The 16,561-nt window shown below is 52.9% G+C and overlaps 6 protein-coding genes across 6 annotated transcripts; 3 read left to right on the top strand and 3 right to left on the bottom strand.

The window, feature by feature from the left end:
- The first annotated feature begins 263 nt into the window (after positions 1 to 263).
- On the top strand, positions 264 to 2,161 carry BU26DRAFT_519746 (uncharacterized protein). Its single transcript, XM_033829133.1, has 2 exons — positions 264 to 667; positions 728 to 2,161. The coding sequence occupies exons 1-2, from the start codon at positions 548 to 550 to the stop codon at positions 1,991 to 1,993; spliced, it is 1,386 nt and encodes a 461-aa protein (XP_033682952.1). The 5' UTR covers positions 264 to 547; the 3' UTR covers positions 1,994 to 2,161.
- Positions 2,162 to 2,966: 805 nt separating this feature from the next.
- BU26DRAFT_519745 (uncharacterized protein) lies at positions 2,967 to 4,549 on the top strand. The gene is made up of 2 exons (XM_033829132.1): positions 2,967 to 3,290; positions 3,346 to 4,549. The coding sequence occupies exons 1-2, from the start codon at positions 2,991 to 2,993 to the stop codon at positions 4,324 to 4,326; spliced, it is 1,281 nt and encodes a 426-aa protein (XP_033682951.1). The 5' UTR covers positions 2,967 to 2,990; the 3' UTR covers positions 4,327 to 4,549.
- Positions 4,550 to 4,742: 193 nt separating this feature from the next.
- On the top strand, positions 4,743 to 7,446 carry BU26DRAFT_324030 (uncharacterized protein). The gene is made up of 3 exons (XM_033822099.1): positions 4,743 to 5,672; positions 5,726 to 6,293; positions 6,354 to 7,446. The coding sequence occupies exons 1-3, from the start codon at positions 5,108 to 5,110 to the stop codon at positions 7,330 to 7,332; spliced, it is 2,112 nt and encodes a 703-aa protein (XP_033682950.1). The 5' UTR covers positions 4,743 to 5,107; the 3' UTR covers positions 7,333 to 7,446.
- On the bottom strand, positions 7,447 to 10,542 carry BU26DRAFT_595757 (potassium transporter; the record flags this gene model as incomplete). Its single annotated transcript, XM_033834949.1, has 10 exons — positions 7,447 to 8,080; positions 8,154 to 8,197; positions 8,264 to 8,978; positions 9,045 to 9,159; positions 9,209 to 9,634; positions 9,685 to 9,839; positions 9,883 to 10,066; positions 10,133 to 10,263; positions 10,321 to 10,441; positions 10,506 to 10,542. The coding sequence occupies 10 exons, from the start codon at positions 10,540 to 10,542 to the stop codon at positions 7,822 to 7,824; spliced, it is 2,187 nt and encodes a 728-aa protein (XP_033682949.1). The 3' UTR covers positions 7,447 to 7,821.
- Positions 10,543 to 11,929: 1,387 nt separating this feature from the next.
- Positions 11,930 to 13,952, bottom strand: BU26DRAFT_605504 (Na/H antiporter; the record flags this gene model as incomplete). Its single annotated transcript, XM_033835595.1, has 6 exons — positions 13,786 to 13,952; positions 13,471 to 13,731; positions 12,764 to 13,419; positions 12,626 to 12,708; positions 12,167 to 12,575; positions 11,930 to 12,115 (listed from the first exon to the last, which is right to left on the bottom strand). Exons 2-6 carry the CDS (start codon positions 13,586 to 13,588, stop codon positions 11,930 to 11,932), a joined length of 1,452 nt encoding a protein of 483 aa, XP_033682948.1. The 5' UTR covers positions 13,589 to 13,731; positions 13,786 to 13,952.
- A 202-nt stretch (positions 13,953 to 14,154) lies between these two features.
- On the bottom strand, positions 14,155 to 16,255 carry BU26DRAFT_519738 (ATP-dependent rRNA helicase-like protein spb4). Its single transcript, XM_033829131.1, has 2 exons — positions 15,973 to 16,255; positions 14,155 to 15,927 (listed from the first exon to the last, which is right to left on the bottom strand). The coding sequence occupies exons 1-2, from the start codon at positions 16,161 to 16,163 to the stop codon at positions 14,208 to 14,210; spliced, it is 1,911 nt and encodes a 636-aa protein (XP_033682947.1). The 5' UTR covers positions 16,164 to 16,255; the 3' UTR covers positions 14,155 to 14,207.
- Positions 16,256 to 16,561: the final 306 nt, after the last annotated feature.

Genomic DNA, 16,561 nt, shown 5'->3' with positions numbered 1-16,561 from the left:
GAGCGGCGAAGATTCCTGTTTCGTATTAAGACGCCTTTCGTCATGGTGTGGTGTCGCTTCGTGGGTCAATTGCAGCTCCTTGGTGCAGAAACGTTCGCGGCTTTTCTTTTGGCACTCGAGCCATCGTTTATGCATCACTCATCAACACGCGATGATAAGCGTCTAAAAAGTTTTCAACCTATCAACCATCCCGGCAAGGACGACTTAAGAGCTAGTTCAACTGAGCTTGACAAACAAAATCCTCACGTCATGGCCCCTCTTAGCTCTGCAATTACGGAGTAGCGAGTAGCAAACTCTCTTTTTGCAGGGTTGCTCGTGCTGCTAATGCTAGGTGCCGATCGGAAGTGTGAGTGGTCAAGTGGATGAAGGCTGGGGCACGCCGCGTGAAAATTACTTAGATGCCACTAAGTGTCATGTAAACGCATCCCCTTTAAAGGCCAAACCGTTTCCTCGTCATCCTTGTTGGGATGGTTAACAGGATGAATTTTTTTGCAAGCCTCCATCATCGCGTGTTGGTGGGCTAAGCACCTGTACCATATTATCTTCAATGGAGAAGACCCGCGTGGCTCCCGTCGCCGTGGTGGGTTCAGGAATGGCCGGGCTTGTCACGGCATATCTCTTGCACAAAGATCCACACCAACGTTATGCCGTCAAGCTGTTCGAATCAGTAAGCGACCGCCTCTGCTACAAATTCATGAGGGTGGGCATATTGACGTGAGGTCTGGAGGGCGGTTCCCTCTCCCTCGACTCCGCTTCCGTTTCGATCCCCAATGCATCGCGAACGTCGGCCGACCGCGTGGACCTCCCTATGCGCGCCTTCGCCGGGGGGTTTTACAACAACCTAAAAGTCATGTATGACCATCTAGGCGTCCAGTACCGCTCGCAGCCGTTCCTATTCGAGTTCGCGAAGATAGAAACCGAGACCGCTCGGCGAACGGACGGCAGACGAGATTCCTCGTACTTCATCCACGCTTCGAACTTCCACCAGCGCGAACAGCGCCCGAAAGCGATTGCGACAATTACGTATATGGTGGAGGTTCTATACCTGCTAGCTTGTTATACCTGGTTCTCGATATGCTGCTTCCTAGTAGCTCCGCGAGAGGGTAACGGACGACGAGCTTCTGAAAATCTGGACGAATACTTGATGAGGATACGGATACCCCAGTACTTTGTGACGTACTACATCCTTCCATTGATGTCGAGCGTCACAACGTGCCCGCATAAGGAATTGCTTGCTTTCCCGGCGAGCGATTTGGTGGGGTACAAGAGGAGGACGCACGGGGCGCCGCATTACACCGTATCGAATGGCGTCAAGACGGTTCAGGACAAACTAGTCCAAGGAATTGAGTATGAGCTAGCTGCTGTAGTGTCATCCGTCGAGCGACAGGGAGAGGGCGTGAAGCTGTCGTGGAAGAAGGTTGGTGCCAGCGATCGTTCGACTCGGACGGAGTATTTCGACAGGATCGTCCTCGCTGTCGCGCCTGACATTGTTGGTCGCATATTCGAACCCCTCAAATACCATATGGCTAGGATACCGACCACCGTGGTTGAAAGCGTCGTCCACACCGACCGAGGCATGTTGGGCAATCAGGACCAGGTGGAGAAATGCGACGACCACGACGCCCAACTGATATACCTTCGAACGTCAACGCAGGGCACGCATCAGACCGAGTCGCTTCACGTCCAACCGTGTGGCGCCATCGTAACCACATGTCCCTTTAGCCCGATTGACCCGTCTCTTACGATCCATTCGGCAAAGTTTACACGCGTCCTGAGGAATCCGGAGAGTAGGCGCATTGTAAATAACATATTCGAAGATACCCCTGGAGTTCATGATGATGAGAAGGCGCTTCCCCCATGGAGGAACGGCGATGGTAACGTTTGGCTTGTTGGTGGCTGGTGCTGGGATGGGATGGTGTTACTGGAGGGTTGTGTCGTCTCAGCTATGCGAGTAGCTGAAGCCTTCGGTGTAGAGGTCCCCTGGCGGCGATAATGAGATGGGAGCAAATAATCGAATACGTAATGATAATGTTTCCCTGAAGAGTGCTTCAGGCTAGTATGCAAGGCGCTGGCATGCAGGGCGCGTGTCTGCAAGGACGGCTTGATATGACGTCACCACGTAGCACGGTGCAAAGGTCAGAAGGGGGCATCAAAATCAGAGTCATTACATATCGCAGAACAATGCAAGGGCGTCTATTTAAGCCCGTTGTGAGGGTGGTCCTGAACGATGCTGACGTGCCCGCATTCGGCCTAACGTCGGCCCACCGAGATGAAAATTCATGTTTTCCCTTGTTCTGTTGTACGTGTATTTCTATATAATTCAAGGTACTCAAATTGTACGCTTGGTCTAAACGCCCGAATTTACAATTAATCTTTTCAGAGCCGTAGTACGCATGCAGAAGAGCGGTTCAGAGCGTAAATAGACCTGTGACTGCGTCAGTAAGCGATTTCTTAGGTTTGTACATCACGGAGAGTTCGTATATTAGTAACGCAGATTTTATCTACAGAGCTATATACGACTAAACGCTCACTGAGGAGCTGTAAGCTCACTAAGAGACTATAAGACAGAGAAACCACCTACTTACTATGCATCTACATCTACAAGGTTCACAAAGGAAAGGAGAAGAAGCAGCTCATATATCTATGTGAGCTCCTCAGTGACGACAGGCGGAGATCTCAAAGGCCTGCTAATCTACAAGCGTCTTTTTTGCTGGTATTGTATATGTAGTATGTTCGCATCTTCCTTATGACGAGGTCGAGCGAATTGATGACTGCGCTGCTAATCCACGGATCTATTGTACGACGAAGCTAAACAGTAATAATTGGCTGTACAGGACCCACGGCAAGAAAAAATACGAACCGTTATCTTTACGGGGCACCAGGGGAGCCGAGAAAGCTTATATAATTAGGTTCGGTGTATTGCTTATTGGCTTGGCTCAAAAAAGTTGAGACGGTACCAAGTGTCGCTCCGTCATCGCCAACGCTTCGAAATGCTGGCTGCGCTCGTTTGGATATTTACCTTTATAGCGCTTGTATTTCTTTCGGTTTTCTCTCTTTCTTATTATTATTCTAATGTGGTTCCTAGCTGGATCGGCGTTGATAGCACGCACCTGCTTGCGTTCCTTTGCGGGGTGCTGCTTCTACCAGTCGTAAGACGCGCCTTTGGAACGTTGATGCGTGTTGGTGGGAGAGATGGGAAAGCTGAGGGTGGCTCGGTGTATGGCCTTGAGCATGGGAGGCTGCACTTACGCATTCCGCCGTCGATGTGGATGAATATGGGTTACTGGGCTGTATGACACCTCCAATGCTCGATTACCCTCACTCTCTACAAGACTGACTTCTCAGAATGAATACAACCCCGATGAAGAAGCCCTCGATGAAGATACTGGCCAGCCTATATCAAAAAGGCAGAAGACGATGACACAAGCTTGTCGAGACCTGCTTGACCAAGTCCTCAAAACCGCGAGATTCTCAAGAAAGCTCGACGCCAGTGAATCCTTCAAAGGTATTCGGAAGTCGAAGTGCTTGATTGACCTGGGCTTTGGTTGCGGCGAACAGACTATCTATCTTACGAGCGCCATTCCAATCAGGAATACGGACACAGAGTGGTGGGCTACGTCTGGTCCGCGGGATTGTCCCCGCTTGGACGCATATGTCGGCATTACGCTCGATGAGAAACAATATCGGTTTGCTCAAGAACGAATTCGGGACCCACTTATCGAATGGAAGAGGCGTATGGCGTATCGAGACCCAAACAAAGACGCATGGGGGAAGCATGTTGTCCCAAAGCTCTTTTGCGCCGACGCCGCAAACCCCGAGGCCTGGAGTGAAAACCTTAAATGGAGCATACAGAGCGCAGTCAAAAATACCGAAGAACACTGGGTCCTAGCGCTGGATACAGCGTACCATTTCTCTCCGTCACGATGGCCGATGATCCATTACGCTTTCCATACACTCAACGCTTCCTTCATGGGTTTCGATCTATGTATCTCCCCTACCATCTCCTCCCACCAGAAAGTTCTCCTGAGAATACTCACGCGCCTCATGGGCGCACCATGGGCCAACTTCATCACGCCTGACGAATATCGCCAAAAGCTGGTAGAAGTCGGCTTTGACGATTCGCAAATCACGATCAGAGACATCTCTGATGACGTCTTTGGGCCTTTGGCAAGGTATCTGGAGGGACAGGATCGCAGATTACGTGTCATTGGATACGGTCTTGGTCCATTCAATGTTGCGAGGTTGATGTTCAAGTGGTGGGGAGAGAGTGGTGCCGTAAGGGGCATCATAGTTGTTGCAAAAAAGCAACCGGAAAAGACGGAGTGATCGCCCACTGCACTTCCTATATCCAAGGCACCACTCTCACATTTTTTTCGGAGAACGTGGAAGAAGCATATTCAGATCCTGCGCCACGATTCGAAATGCACCGGACAACGAAGACCCTGATCGAACTAAGTACATGCAGCATCGGAAGAGAAATGCCGCCATCCTGCTAGTCGCAAGACGGGTACCTGACTAGAATCATATCGATTGCAGATGTCAGGAGAGTGGATCCTAGCGCTCCCCCCCCCCCCCCCCCCCCCCCCCCCCCGCAAAAGAGCTTGTTATATACGAGCTGGGTAAGCCCCGCCTTTTTCACTGGAAAATCATGCCGCTTAACCGAACCTAGAGAGATTCGCAACTCAAGCTTCAACAACTCGTGACTCGGCGACGCTTCGCATTTACGGCTCCCGAAATGTCACGGAATGGCACACAGAAGTCATTGCATACTCTGTTCTCATCATCCATCTAGTCGTCTGCTCAGGCCACCGGATGTTTGGCTCAAACAAGCATGCGGACCAGCAGGGTTAAGCTTCCTCCGGGCGCTTAGCCACTCCCACCTCGTATTGCGAGGCTGATTGGGGCGAGCCTTTCCTGCTGTACGGGCCCTGAGTACACAAGCTACTTATCGGAAGACTGTCCTACGACCAGCCTCGGTTGGGATCCTGCTTCGTCTTCTCGTCGTTCTTACTCTCGCTTCAACAATGCGCGCTTAGCATAGCCCGTCGCCGATCAGTCGTTCCCATCCGCACCAAGTATCAATCGCTTGAAAAGCGCCATTTTCACAATGGCGGAGAATGACCACGAAATGCGCAACATCTCCAACGACCGTCAGGAGCAGCAGAATGTCCCAAAACCCGAAGCAGCCCAGCAAAACGTGGCGCCTCTCTCGCCACGCTCGTCACTTACTGCCCATGAACCGGCGACTACAAGGCTTCGGACCCCACTCTGGCCCATTATAGTCGTCCTCTTCTATGCGGCAATAACGCTCACGTCATGGGTCCTTCTTTGCATCATGAGCAAACGGCCCTTCAGAGGCATGGATGACTACTATGACGACGATGACTACTACGATCGTCAGAGGCAGTACCTTAAGGCGAATGAAAACTGCTACAAAGCCGCAGAAATTCTGCAAACCATCGCCGCGCTCCTTACCATCCCGGTCACGTCCATCATCTGCTCTGTAGCCTGTGTGGCTTATATGCAGGCAGCCAGTTCAAGAAAGAGTTTGAATCTGAGAAAGATTATGGCGCTTGCGGACCAAGGTTGGCTGAGTCCGAGAATCTTGTGGGACAGGCTGCCAGAGACAGGGTGCCTACCTCTTTATATCGCCCTGGGGTTGACGCTGATTGGTAAGTAGCAATCTACCGCCAGTAATCCGGCCGAGCGGTATTGACTTCCACAGGGAGCGTTTCCCAGATTCTCCAGAACGCCTTTGTCGATCGCGAGTCCATAACAGCTGCTAGCGGGGATGATAATTTCCTTGGGCTCATGGACGTCCCGGATATGCTCACGAAGTATGCCGCACGACCCGAAGGCGCTCGGATATACCGACTACGCAGTCTCCTGGAATCAACGAGCAGCGAGGATAGCGATGTCAATCTCTGGATCGAAGAAGCCACCATGGATAAAAGGAACTTTCAGTGGTTCTCATCGTACGGCTACAACTCAAGTGACAAAAAGAATACCTATTTTACACCCCTTCCATACAACTTCAGCTCCGGAGCATATCCTCGACCGCAATACGCGCCACGCATTAGCTCTGTCTTGGATTATGTAGAGATCGACACGGACGAGTTCCAGAGAGAGTGCCGAAATGAGACGGACACCGGCGGCTTCTATGCAAATTACGTTGTGAACGTGGATCGTGGTAGTGCTCAAAGTAACCTCAATATCACGCTCGAGGCATGCATGGCAGGCGACTTGAGTTCCTCGCCCTGGAAGTCAACCCGGGATCGCCAGGGCATAACCGAGTAAGTGCTGTGCCCGTGGTACGAATATTGAACATGGGCTAATTGCACGTCCATCGGCAGAGTGCTCTACCTGCAAATCTTTACACATGGCTCCACAAGTAGCGGCGGCCGACAGTATTTCAAGGCTACAGCGGATACCTCTCTAGGTTACTTCGAGCTGCCTAGCCATCTCAATGGACAGAGGCCGGGCCCCCTCCTCGACAAAGATCCACTGGCCGGAAACCCTTCGCGCGGGGGCAATTTGGAGGCTGTGAAGAGAGAAGGAAGCAACGTGACATATGCAGGTAACGCAGCGCTCATGGAAACCAGCAACAAAGGCCCGCTGCTGTCGCTTGCCCTGGCACTCTTCGGCCCTGGCTCTTTCATCGCCTCTCGCCTATCCAACCCCGCCGCCTACGTCGTGCCACCTACCATCGTCGGCCTAGTCCCAATTGCAGCTTGCCAGGGACTCTATCCACTCGCGAAGCTCATGAACACAGCCGGCACGGGTTGCGTAGTTAATAACAACGGGGAAGCGGACACACTTAGCGTCATATTCTCAGTCCACGACCTGCTTGCCTCCTTTACGGACCCCTTCCTCGACGACGATAGCGTGCATCGTGCGTTCTCCGCCGGCCTTTTTCTGGCTAACAAGCTCTGGCTTGGACAGTCGACGGCGACGATGTACGGTTCCAGTCTCCATGTCAACTACGACGAGGGAATTCCGACGTACAAGCCGAACATCAGCCTCGTCGGGCTTATCCTGGGCTCCCTCTTTCTGGCGCTCCATCTGCTTGGTTTGTTCCTGTTGGCGGCATACATTGCTATCATGAAGCCGTGGGCGAGCTGCATGGGCGCCGAGGTCATGGTTAAAATGGGAACCGTGTATGCGGACGTCCTGGGCAAGGCCGAGGGAGAAGCGGAGTGGAGACAGGCGCTTCAGAAGCTGCCGGGATTTATTGGGGACGAGCGGCCGGAGCGGGAGACGGGGCGGATGCAGATGGGTGCCGTGAGCGGGTTGAGAAGGACGAGATGGAGGAGGTTTGAGGTGTTGAGGTAGGAGGGTGTCTCCCGTGCGTGATGGATGCATATATCAGGATTTCTTACTTTAATGTGTGGAAAATGTATCCTGGAGGCCTTTAATGCATAGGGCCGACTTGAAATAGCGCGCAAGTGGCCCCGTACCGTGTTTCAAACTTTAACTCCGTCTGGTGGTCTGTACTAACGCGCTCGCTCCACGTAGTTTTGGTTAAACTTGAACGCACCACAGGTGCCAGCCTACTAACTTCACTTCGCGTCCGCTCTGCGTCGCTCGACCAGTAAGCGGCGCTGTAAGCGTTTTACAAGTTGGAATTGGCGATCCACATGCATTCTCCCTTCTCTACTCAATCTAGCGCTGTGTGTATTGCCCCAAAGAGGCCGCACCCTCATTCTATTCTGTTCATCTACCCTTCTTCTCCATCCTACCCATCCACCCAAGCCATTCCATCTCCACCTATCCCCATATATCCCAATAAGTAAGCCCCCCAACTCCCCCTTTCCGCTCATGTTACCTCGTATGATACCGCTTGATACCCCTCATATCCCCACCATCAGCATCAACATCAGCCCTCGCTCGCCCCTCGCTCTCACCATCTTCACTGGTGCGATCGCCCGGCAGCATAATTGCCCGATCAAGCTGGTATGGCAGACCGCGGTGACGGCCGCGGATCATCATGGCGCAGATGACGATTTTGCTGAAGGGCGTGAATTGGCCGCATAGGGAGGTGAGGACGGATGGGTGGCCGAGACTGAGGCCGACGTTGCCGCTGCGAAGAATGTTAGTTTGGCGATTTGGATGTAGAGGGGAGTTGGAGAGAAGAGGAAGAAGAGGGCACGCACTAAGCTGATACGACTTCGAAGAAGATGGGGAATACGGCGACAGCCTAGTTGTAGGAGTTAGCTAGCTTGAACTGGCGTGCATGGCCGGGTAGCAGATCGGGGGCTCTCACCGGATTGGAGTTGTCGACAATCTTGTCCGCTTCTGCGACGCAAATGCAGAAGATGCCGAGGAAAATATACCACAAGTCGAAGCTGAGCTGGTTCTGCATATGGCGCAGGACGTACGACGTGCCTTTGTTCTCGTCGTAGTCTACGTCGGGCAGATACACGCCCAGAGCCTTCTCCTCGTAGGTGTTCGAGGCGCGGACCGCGATAGCGATGGGGTACACGGAGATGTACATCATGACAAGCAAGCTGAATTGGACGGCCGGGTTCACATCCGCAAGGTTGAACGTCGAGGTACCGGTGTGCCTAGATGACGCTGCCTGGAAGATGGCGGCGAGGACGCGTGGGCCTCCGGGGAGATTATTGACGGCGGGGTTGTGCAAGTCTAGAACGACGATGAGCAGGACGTCGACGAAGTTGAGAGCGAAGAGGATGCCGAAGAGGATCCACGTCGGATGGCTGGGAAAGAGCAGCGTGTAGCAGCGGCGCGGGTGCTTGAGCAGGAAGTCGAGCGGCTCTTTGAGAGACGAGTTCTTGGGCACGAGTTTCGACATGGCCCAGATGACAAAGCGCAGCAGGCATGGGTAGCATGTGTTGCCGGCGTAGGCCAGGAAGGACATGACTAGCATGGGGAAGGTGGCGTCTTGGAAGGTGATCATAGAGTCCGGAGTTAGGGTGAAACCGAGATTGTCCACCATGGTTTGGGCGGAGTAGAAGGCCCTGGATGAGAGAATTAGCGGGTTTCTGCGATAGAAAGGCATGCAATGATGAGGAAAGGAGACTTACCACCAGTTCTTATCCTGCCCGCACTCCTTGAGGTAGTCCAGGTACTTGGGATTAGCATTCTGAATCCATCCGACAAGACAAATGGCGCCGAATAGATGAAGACCGAAGAAGTAGGCTAGTCCCGTCAGGCCAATGCAAATGTCCCCAAATGTGAAACTACTTACCAAGCACAATTTTGAGCAGCAACTTCAAGCTGCGATACTCAATGCCACCAAGCTTCTCTCGATCATGTGCGGTCAGATTTGTGAATTGCGAGTTCCTGCCGATAGTAGCCTGGGAAGAGAGGTACGGCATATCCGGATGCCGTTGCTGTGAGGACCGCGATTGAGACCGTGGCCTCTCATGACTAGGGGTAGCACCGAGGACGAACACCGACGAGGCGACGCGCTCGATAGATGTGGCTTCGACGATGCTCAGTCCATCCGGTTTGCGCCTACGTACTGCTCCGCCGTGTTCAACCTCCGCGTTGGTGGCCTTGACGATCTCGTCTTCTGAATAGAGCACAGATATTAGTCCGAGCATGATCCAGGTAGAGGATATCGGCGTACCATCGTCGCTCCTCACTTCGTCAAGCTCAACGACTGGGTGACCTGGAGTCTGTCAGACCCTTTCTCTTCGTGTATTCTGGCACACCATGTACCTTGCTCGCGTTCCCTAGGCGATGGAACATACAGCGATTTAGATTCATGACGAGGGTGGCGCTCTAGCGCGAATGCGACGTGGGAGGGCGCAACTTCATTGTTACCCTTTGTGTCTGCCGCAACTTGAGCCGCATTATCAACACTAGCGGTAGTACTATATCAATCAGAGTGAGGTTCTGGTAGGGGGGTGGACGAACCGGTTCTGATCCCCAACAGAATCGCTCGTTTGGTCGATGCTCTGGGTAGTGTTTGCACTTCCAAGGCCAGCTGCGTAAACTGAAGTCGGGTTCTTGTCGTGCGCTTCATGCGTCACTGCCTCGGGGTCCTTTTCTCGGTCAGAGTTCTCCCCTCTATTAGGGTCTCCTCTGAGTAGCGTCGGAGCTGCACGGCATTAGTGCTATGGAAACTATTATATGGAAGTCGAATAGTGTGGGTACTCGCCAATACGTTTCAGTCTCCTCTCAAACCAGTGGAGCCGGACGACAACAACAATGATGTTGATGAAGCCCAGGTTTGCGATGATGGGAATGAAGTAGATGAAGAGTTGCTGGTACGTCTCCAGGTCCTTGACATCAACCCTGCGAACTGTTAGCAGGAGATGCTGGCAATTGCTAATACGTTCATGGGGCACGTACGTGTTCAGTCCCGACTCAGTGGAAGCGCTGACACCGAAGAAGTAGGCATCGACAGCACGCAAGTTGCCGTACGGGTACATGATGATCAGGCCTAAGAGGCCCAAGCTCAGAATGTACGCATCTGCATATTCGCGTTAGGGTGAGGGAGTCCTGGGCACGAAACCACAATCCATATTGCGACTCACAGTGCAGGCTGATGAAGTTCAATGGCGGTGTCCACATGGCTGCTAGCCCGTTCCTTGGATGCCACAAAATGCTAGGGTTGTTCGCAGATTATTCTTGCAGACCTGTTTCTGGACCTTCGGTTGTGTCGGCTTCTTCTGTTGATGAGGGCCGCTGATAGCTTGGGCGGGGGACAAAGGTCATAATCGTTTGACCTTTGCTGCGCCACCGCCATCATGAGGGATTTTTGATATCCTGGAGGAGATGAAAGGAATGTGAATGCCAAGCCTGCATGTATGTCGACCCTGTTTTGGTATCCCGCTTCCCTGAGGTTGAGCACGTGAAGCTGCGATTGGTGATGTTGCAAGACGGCGGGGTTGATCAGTGCCTCCCGCTTTAGCGAACCAGTCTGGTGGTGGTTCCCGAGCCTGTCGGTCTGCGCCGTACCGAGTGCTCGTGATAGCAGGCTAATACGGGCCGAGGGTGCATATATCCCTCAACTGCATGGTATGGGGATGTTATGCTGACGGCCTCCGCAATGCACTGTCGGGAAGAGGGAAGGGAACCTCCCCTCTATAGAAGTGGTGTCAAAAAACCCGCAGAGGAATAAGAGCAGCGCTATTTTCCATAAGTTAGACCTGTTAGTCCTCTCACTGCTCCGCATCTCGCTGTCCCCTTACAAGTCGCACCTTTCAATCAGAATGCGCACAAATCCATCCGAATGCAACAGGCATTGCCACTCAGGTCTCGGCGCCGGCGCCATCGCCGGGATAGTCATTTTTATCTGCCTTACCGTTATCGCGCCTGTGTGAGCGTGTCCACTCTCCGCCACTGCGTGGGTACTATCGGCTGACCAAGGGGCGACTAGTATATACCTCAACTTGATGCGCAAGAGAAGAACCACAGCTCTCCAAGCTTTGCCAAGGCAGAGGCAAGCAGCCGCCAAAGAATTAGCACAGGCAGTGGAAAAGAAGATTGGCTGCGGCAATACGACAGCCTGGTGCGCGCCCATCCCCAGTTTTCTAGTTCCTGGCTCAGAGCTTCGAGTGGATTTCGCACAGCAGCTAAAATACTGACATATGGAAGCGCAATATGCTTGTCACCATTTGCTCCTCCTGAAACATCCGGCAGATGGAAGAAAGCTGGGCGGCATCTCTATCTTTGCTCCGATGAACGAGTGACGACCGGGGAAGTGGACGCCGTAGTGCTGAGAGTCTGCAAGCATGTCTTCCACAGATCTTGTCTGACTTCTTGGTTTCTCATCGATCGACACGACTGTCCTGTCTGCAGGGCAACGTATTTCCAGCGTGGTGGCATTGAGGTATGAGCTCCGCCGAGGCGTGCGGCACATTTCGCGGTACAACCTGGTCGTCTTGCACCCATACATACGAGCTTGGGGTTATTGAGCGCTTCATCCCCAGCTGGTATCAGAGACAGCATCTCATGTTCAACACGCGCTTTCCGAGCGCTCAGCGAGTAGCGGCCAACGCTCTGGATCGTGGCTGCCCCGACCGGCTTCTTCACTTCCGCGAGGCGACTCCTCCTTCTTAAAGCCCCATCGCCTCGCCGAGCGCAAGAACTGTTTGAGATAGAGTGCGAGATTAGCGAGGGGAATGCTAAGTCCATGTACAATCTAAGGTACGCAGTCAGACCCGATTCCACCTAGTGAGGCAAAGTTACTTACGACGCTAGTTATGACTAGCCACCACACTGTAACCAGTGTCACTTCCGCCAGCTTCTCGCAGTCTCCCCGTCCAGGATCGCGGACTTGCACATCGCGCAGAAAGTCCAACGTCACGTATAAGTAGAATATTGCGCTGATACCGATGGGGCCGAAAAAGCCGGTGAGGAGGGCATGGCGTGTAGTATGGATCTGGTGGATTTGCTTTCGCAAGGCGAATACCATTGGCAGACGACGGAGGAGGAGTACAAGGATACCAAGAAGTACTAGTCGGTGGACGGGAATGATGTCGTTTGACAGGAACGTCTCCCAGGGGCACACGGCGCCGGCCCACATGAATACCGCCACATTGAGGAGCAGGTCCATGATGGGCTGAAGAGAGTCGTCTTCCGTCTGCTGGCGGAACCAATCGCTGAGTAATAACATTAGTCAGGGTCTTTGCATTTGGAGGGGATTACTCACTCCCATGTGAAGGTGTTCCCAGCAATGAAGCAAGCCAGGACATCGTCAGCATCAATCAGTCCTACCGTGCCTATGATGAATAGCTGTTGAGGCGCGTTGAGTTAGCGCCTGCCGCAGCCGTGACTGTGATTAACATACCGCTAGAGCAACGACAAACAAATGAAAGCTTTCCTTATCCACAAGCCTTCTCCTTTCGGCCCAAAAGAGGGCCTCCTTTGCCGCCCAACCTGCCACAGCGCCATAGACGACGCTAAGGAAGACTGTGTAGAAGCAAGTATCGCCTAACCAAGAAGTGACCGCTTTCTCTGTGCCACCGTCGGACCCTGAGAACCCGACTATGTATAGAGGGAGAAAGAGAAAAAGATATCCAAGCCCGTCATTGGCACCCGATTCCGCGAGGATGATCCTCTGTAATGGCGTTGAGATGTGCTTATCTGCAAACTTGCCCTTCACGATCGAGTTCGACAACACAGGGTCAGTCGGGGTTACGCAAGCGCCGACAATGAGGCCTTGCACCAAAGTTAGGCCCGGAACTAGTTTCCATACCAAGAGGCTCGTAACAATCCACATGGTCATCATCCCAGGCCCAAGCAGGATCGCGAGACTCCGCCATTCTGTCTTCAGGTATTTGTGGGGTAGCTGGACTCCTGCTATCACTAGCTGGACGCCTAGTACTAGCCGCGTAAAGCAGAGGGTGATGGTATCGATAGCCTCCTGGGAGCCAGCATATTCGAGCGGGCGTATTAGGTTAAGACCATAGGGTGAAAGAAACGCTCCGGCAGTTAGGGAAACGACTACATGAATGAAATCAGTATGATCGCAGAGCTGGTGTAGGATTGACTCACGTGGTTCTGTCACGTAAAATCCTTCCTTAAGCAGATAAGACACAAGACCAAAGAGTGTGACGAAGCCTCCAAGTGCACAGCACACCAGGTTGAAATTCAGAATCGCTTCCGCGGACATTTTGACTTTTGATGAAATCCAGAACCTCGTAGAGGCGCCCTTGTAGTTGTATTGTTCCGCACCGAGCTTAGGATGTTTGCTAACGAGTATAATCAGTACGCAGAAATTGTCGGTCCGCTGAGGGAGAAAAGTAGGACTGTTGCCTGTGAGATATTGTTAGAAGGTCGGAAAGCGAGGGGATTTCGTGTGCATTTCACTCCTTACAGCCCAGACTCGTCTGCCTTGCCCGGTCCCCGCAAGCAGGGCGAGTGCTATCGGTTCCAGCCCAGCAGAGAGACTCCAGGACTAAATATGAACATCGCTGGAGATGATCAAGTCAAGGTTGAGGCTCGGCTAAGCGGGTTAGGAAAGTCATGGGTTACTGATTGGCAAGCGCGTGATGATGACATGCGCGGGAAGGTGGGATGCAGGAGGTTGGCGCGCTTACTGGTGGGGCTGTGTCGTGCACACTCACACCTCGGGTAAGACACTGTCTAGCTCGGCCAACGCAAATACTGCAGCATCTTGCTTTCTCTTCTTCACGCGCAGCTGGGCGGGTCCTCATAGGGTTGGTAACCAATGGCTGAAGTTCCTCAAATTCTAGCATGTTATTCCTTTTGGCGATCTGCGGAGATGTTCCTCAATCGCTGAACCCTTCGAACTCCTCCTCCCCTTCCTCTTCCACGACCTTCTTCCTCACCTGCTCGATCATTCGTTGGAGTTCCGCTTCCTTCTGCTTCTCCGCGTCCGTCAGTTTAGACACACGCTCATGCTCACGCTTAGCCTTCTTCTTCTCGCGCCGCACCTCTTTTGTGGCGCGTTGCTCCTTCTTCTGAGTCCACGCTGTATCCTGTCCGGGCTTCACATGCTTCCTATCCTCTTTACCCGACCCGTCGCCGTTCAGTTCCGCTTGCCGCTGTTTCTCGCGCTGCTTGTCCTTGTATGCGTATGTGGTGAAGTCCAACTCTAATCCCAGCTTGCGGTCGCCATCCCACTTCTTCAGCTCTGGCATGCTTGGGAGTTTTAGGAGACCCCATGCATGACCCAGATCTTCCCATTGCAGGTCATTGACGCGGAAAATCGAACTTGCAGTGTGTTTACTGTATGCTCGGACCCATGAAACGAATCCACGCTGCGCTTTTTCGTAGAGTGCTCTGTCAGTTTTGACCACGTCTCTGATCTTCTCCGTGACTGCTTCTGCATCTTCGGATGTGATGCGAATGTTTGGAGATGTAAGAGACGATATGGGAGTCTGTCGGACGCGAAGGAACTCGATATAATCCTCCTCGGGGCCTGGCGTAAGGAATGTCACAGCCAAGCCCTTGCGGCCAGCTCGCCCTGCCCGGCCACAACGATGAATAAAGGTCTTTGGGTCGCTTGGAGGGTCCAGCTGCAGTACAAGGTCAACGGTAGGAATATCCAGGCCTCGGGCCGCTACGTCTGTAGTAAGAAGAACGGAGGGCGCCATGCCTTCAACGAATTTAGTGAAATTTTTCCGTCGAACTTTATCTGGATGCTTTCCATGAAGTGGAACGACAGTATATCCTTCCAAGATCTCGGGAAGGACGTGCTGGAAGTAGTCGACAGAGTAGCATGTCGCCAAATACAGAATGACCTTTTGCGGTTGCGGTTGTAGGGATAAGAGTAGTTCTTTTATAGCTGGCAGCTTGTGTGAGGGAGGCATGGTCAAATAAGACATTTGAAGACTGGCCGGTGTTCGCTTGTCTTCAATCTTGCCTTCTTCGCCCGCTTTTCCGGCTTGCCTAGCTCGTGCCTTGACTCTGACAGCAATGCGAACGGGATTGCGCAGGCCAACCCGGATGAGCTGGTCTACCGCCTCGCTCACACTTGCGCTGAAAAGACCTGTACGGCGCTGCTTAGGGAGCCTTGAGAGAATCTTCTGAAGATCGTCCTTGAAACCCAGATCTAGTAGACGGTCCGCTTCATCCAGTACCAGCGCGTCAAATGACGACTGAGGACAATGAACATGCGGGGAAGACAGTAGCTCAAGAAGCCGGCCAGGCGTCCCGATAAGCACGTTAGGCGAGTTCTTGAGAAAGGCGCTGAGGTCTTGAGCCGGGGTAACAGTTCCACCCAGGAGTAATTGGGGTACGACTTTGAGGGTGGAAGGTGGAAAGCTCGGCGGAGGAGGTGCGTCGGCCTCCGTCATATCGGCATCCCCGTCGTCCGCAGCCTTCATGACAGAAGCTGAAGGAGCATGAAACTTGAGCAAAGAAAGCAGGACAGTGTAGATCTGAGTTGCGAGCTCTCGCGTGGGGGATATAATAATGGCACCAACATGATGCTTCTTGATAGGGCCATCTAGCCGAAGTAGGCGTTCAACAATGGGTATTAAAAACCTACAGCAGATTAGATCATATCCCGCAGCTCAAGTGAAGACGTACGCTAAAGTTTTCCCCGAACCGGTAACAGCCTCCACGACTACGTCCTTATTGCCCAGGAACATTGGTATAGCGGCTTTCTGGACGGGGGTAGCCGCTGCGAATCCCATCGCGGATATGGCATCTAACAGCCACTCTGAAAGCGGAGGCGTGAGAGCGCTCCATTGTCGCTCTGTCTGTGTCTGCGGAGCCATTCTGGCGTCCCAAGTCTCGATTCTATCCCTGCTCTTTCAAATCTCAAAGTTGTAACCCTCTTCTTCACGTGTCGGACGATACTGAGGCGTGGTGTTCCCGATGAGCGGCAAAACTTTAGCTCCGACAGAAAATTGATGATGTGGCGCAGCGTGGCGGTGCAGGTCAATCACAAGCTTCCCCCCAAGATCCGCACCTCCCGGCGTCAACAGTGAGCACGTGGCCCTCGCCTCGTTCACGGCAGGGAGGCTCCAAAGGACAGCACAATGCATCTCGATCGGACCAAGGAGGAAAGGACACGGTAGCAATTCTCTATCAATCCAAAGCCAGAGTTCCCTCTCCGTCTCCTGAAATCGAGACGGGCAGTGATCTCATCTGCCAAGCCGGATGGGGACACCCC

Source organism: Trematosphaeria pertusa (assembly GCF_010094035.1).
Source record: "Trematosphaeria pertusa strain CBS 122368 unplaced genomic scaffold BU26scaffold_8, whole genome shotgun sequence".
Taxonomy (NCBI): Eukaryota; Fungi; Ascomycota; class Dothideomycetes; order Pleosporales; family Trematosphaeriaceae; genus Trematosphaeria; species Trematosphaeria pertusa.
This window is presented reverse-complemented; position numbering and strand designations above follow the sequence as displayed.

Excerpts from the sequence above, each read along its gene's own strand:
- BU26DRAFT_519738 (XM_033829131.1), bottom strand. The coding sequence starts at position 16,163 with ATGGCTCCGCAGACACAGACAGAGCGACAATGGAGCGCTCTCACGCCT. Across the intron at positions 15,928-15,972 it reads GGTTCGGGGAAAACTTTAGC|GTTTTTAATACCCATTGTTG; the intron begins GTACGTCTTCAC and ends AATCTGCTGTAG.
- BU26DRAFT_324030 (XM_033822099.1), top strand. The coding sequence starts at position 5,108 with ATGGCGGAGAATGACCACGAAATGCGCAACATCTCCAACGACCGTCAG. Across the intron at positions 5,673-5,725 it reads CCTGGGGTTGACGCTGATTG|GGAGCGTTTCCCAGATTCTC; the intron begins GTAAGTAGCAAT and ends TGACTTCCACAG. Across the intron at positions 6,294-6,353 it reads GATCGCCAGGGCATAACCGA|AGTGCTCTACCTGCAAATCT; the intron begins GTAAGTGCTGTG and ends GTCCATCGGCAG.
- BU26DRAFT_519746 (XM_033829133.1), top strand. The coding sequence starts at position 548 with ATGGAGAAGACCCGCGTGGCTCCCGTCGCCGTGGTGGGTTCAGGAATG. Across the intron at positions 668-727 it reads CCGTCAAGCTGTTCGAATCA|GGCGGTTCCCTCTCCCTCGA; the intron begins GTAAGCGACCGC and ends TGAGGTCTGGAG.
- BU26DRAFT_519745 (XM_033829132.1), top strand. The coding sequence starts at position 2,991 with ATGCTGGCTGCGCTCGTTTGGATATTTACCTTTATAGCGCTTGTATTT. Across the intron at positions 3,291-3,345 it reads TGAATATGGGTTACTGGGCT|AATGAATACAACCCCGATGA; the intron begins GTATGACACCTC and ends CTGACTTCTCAG.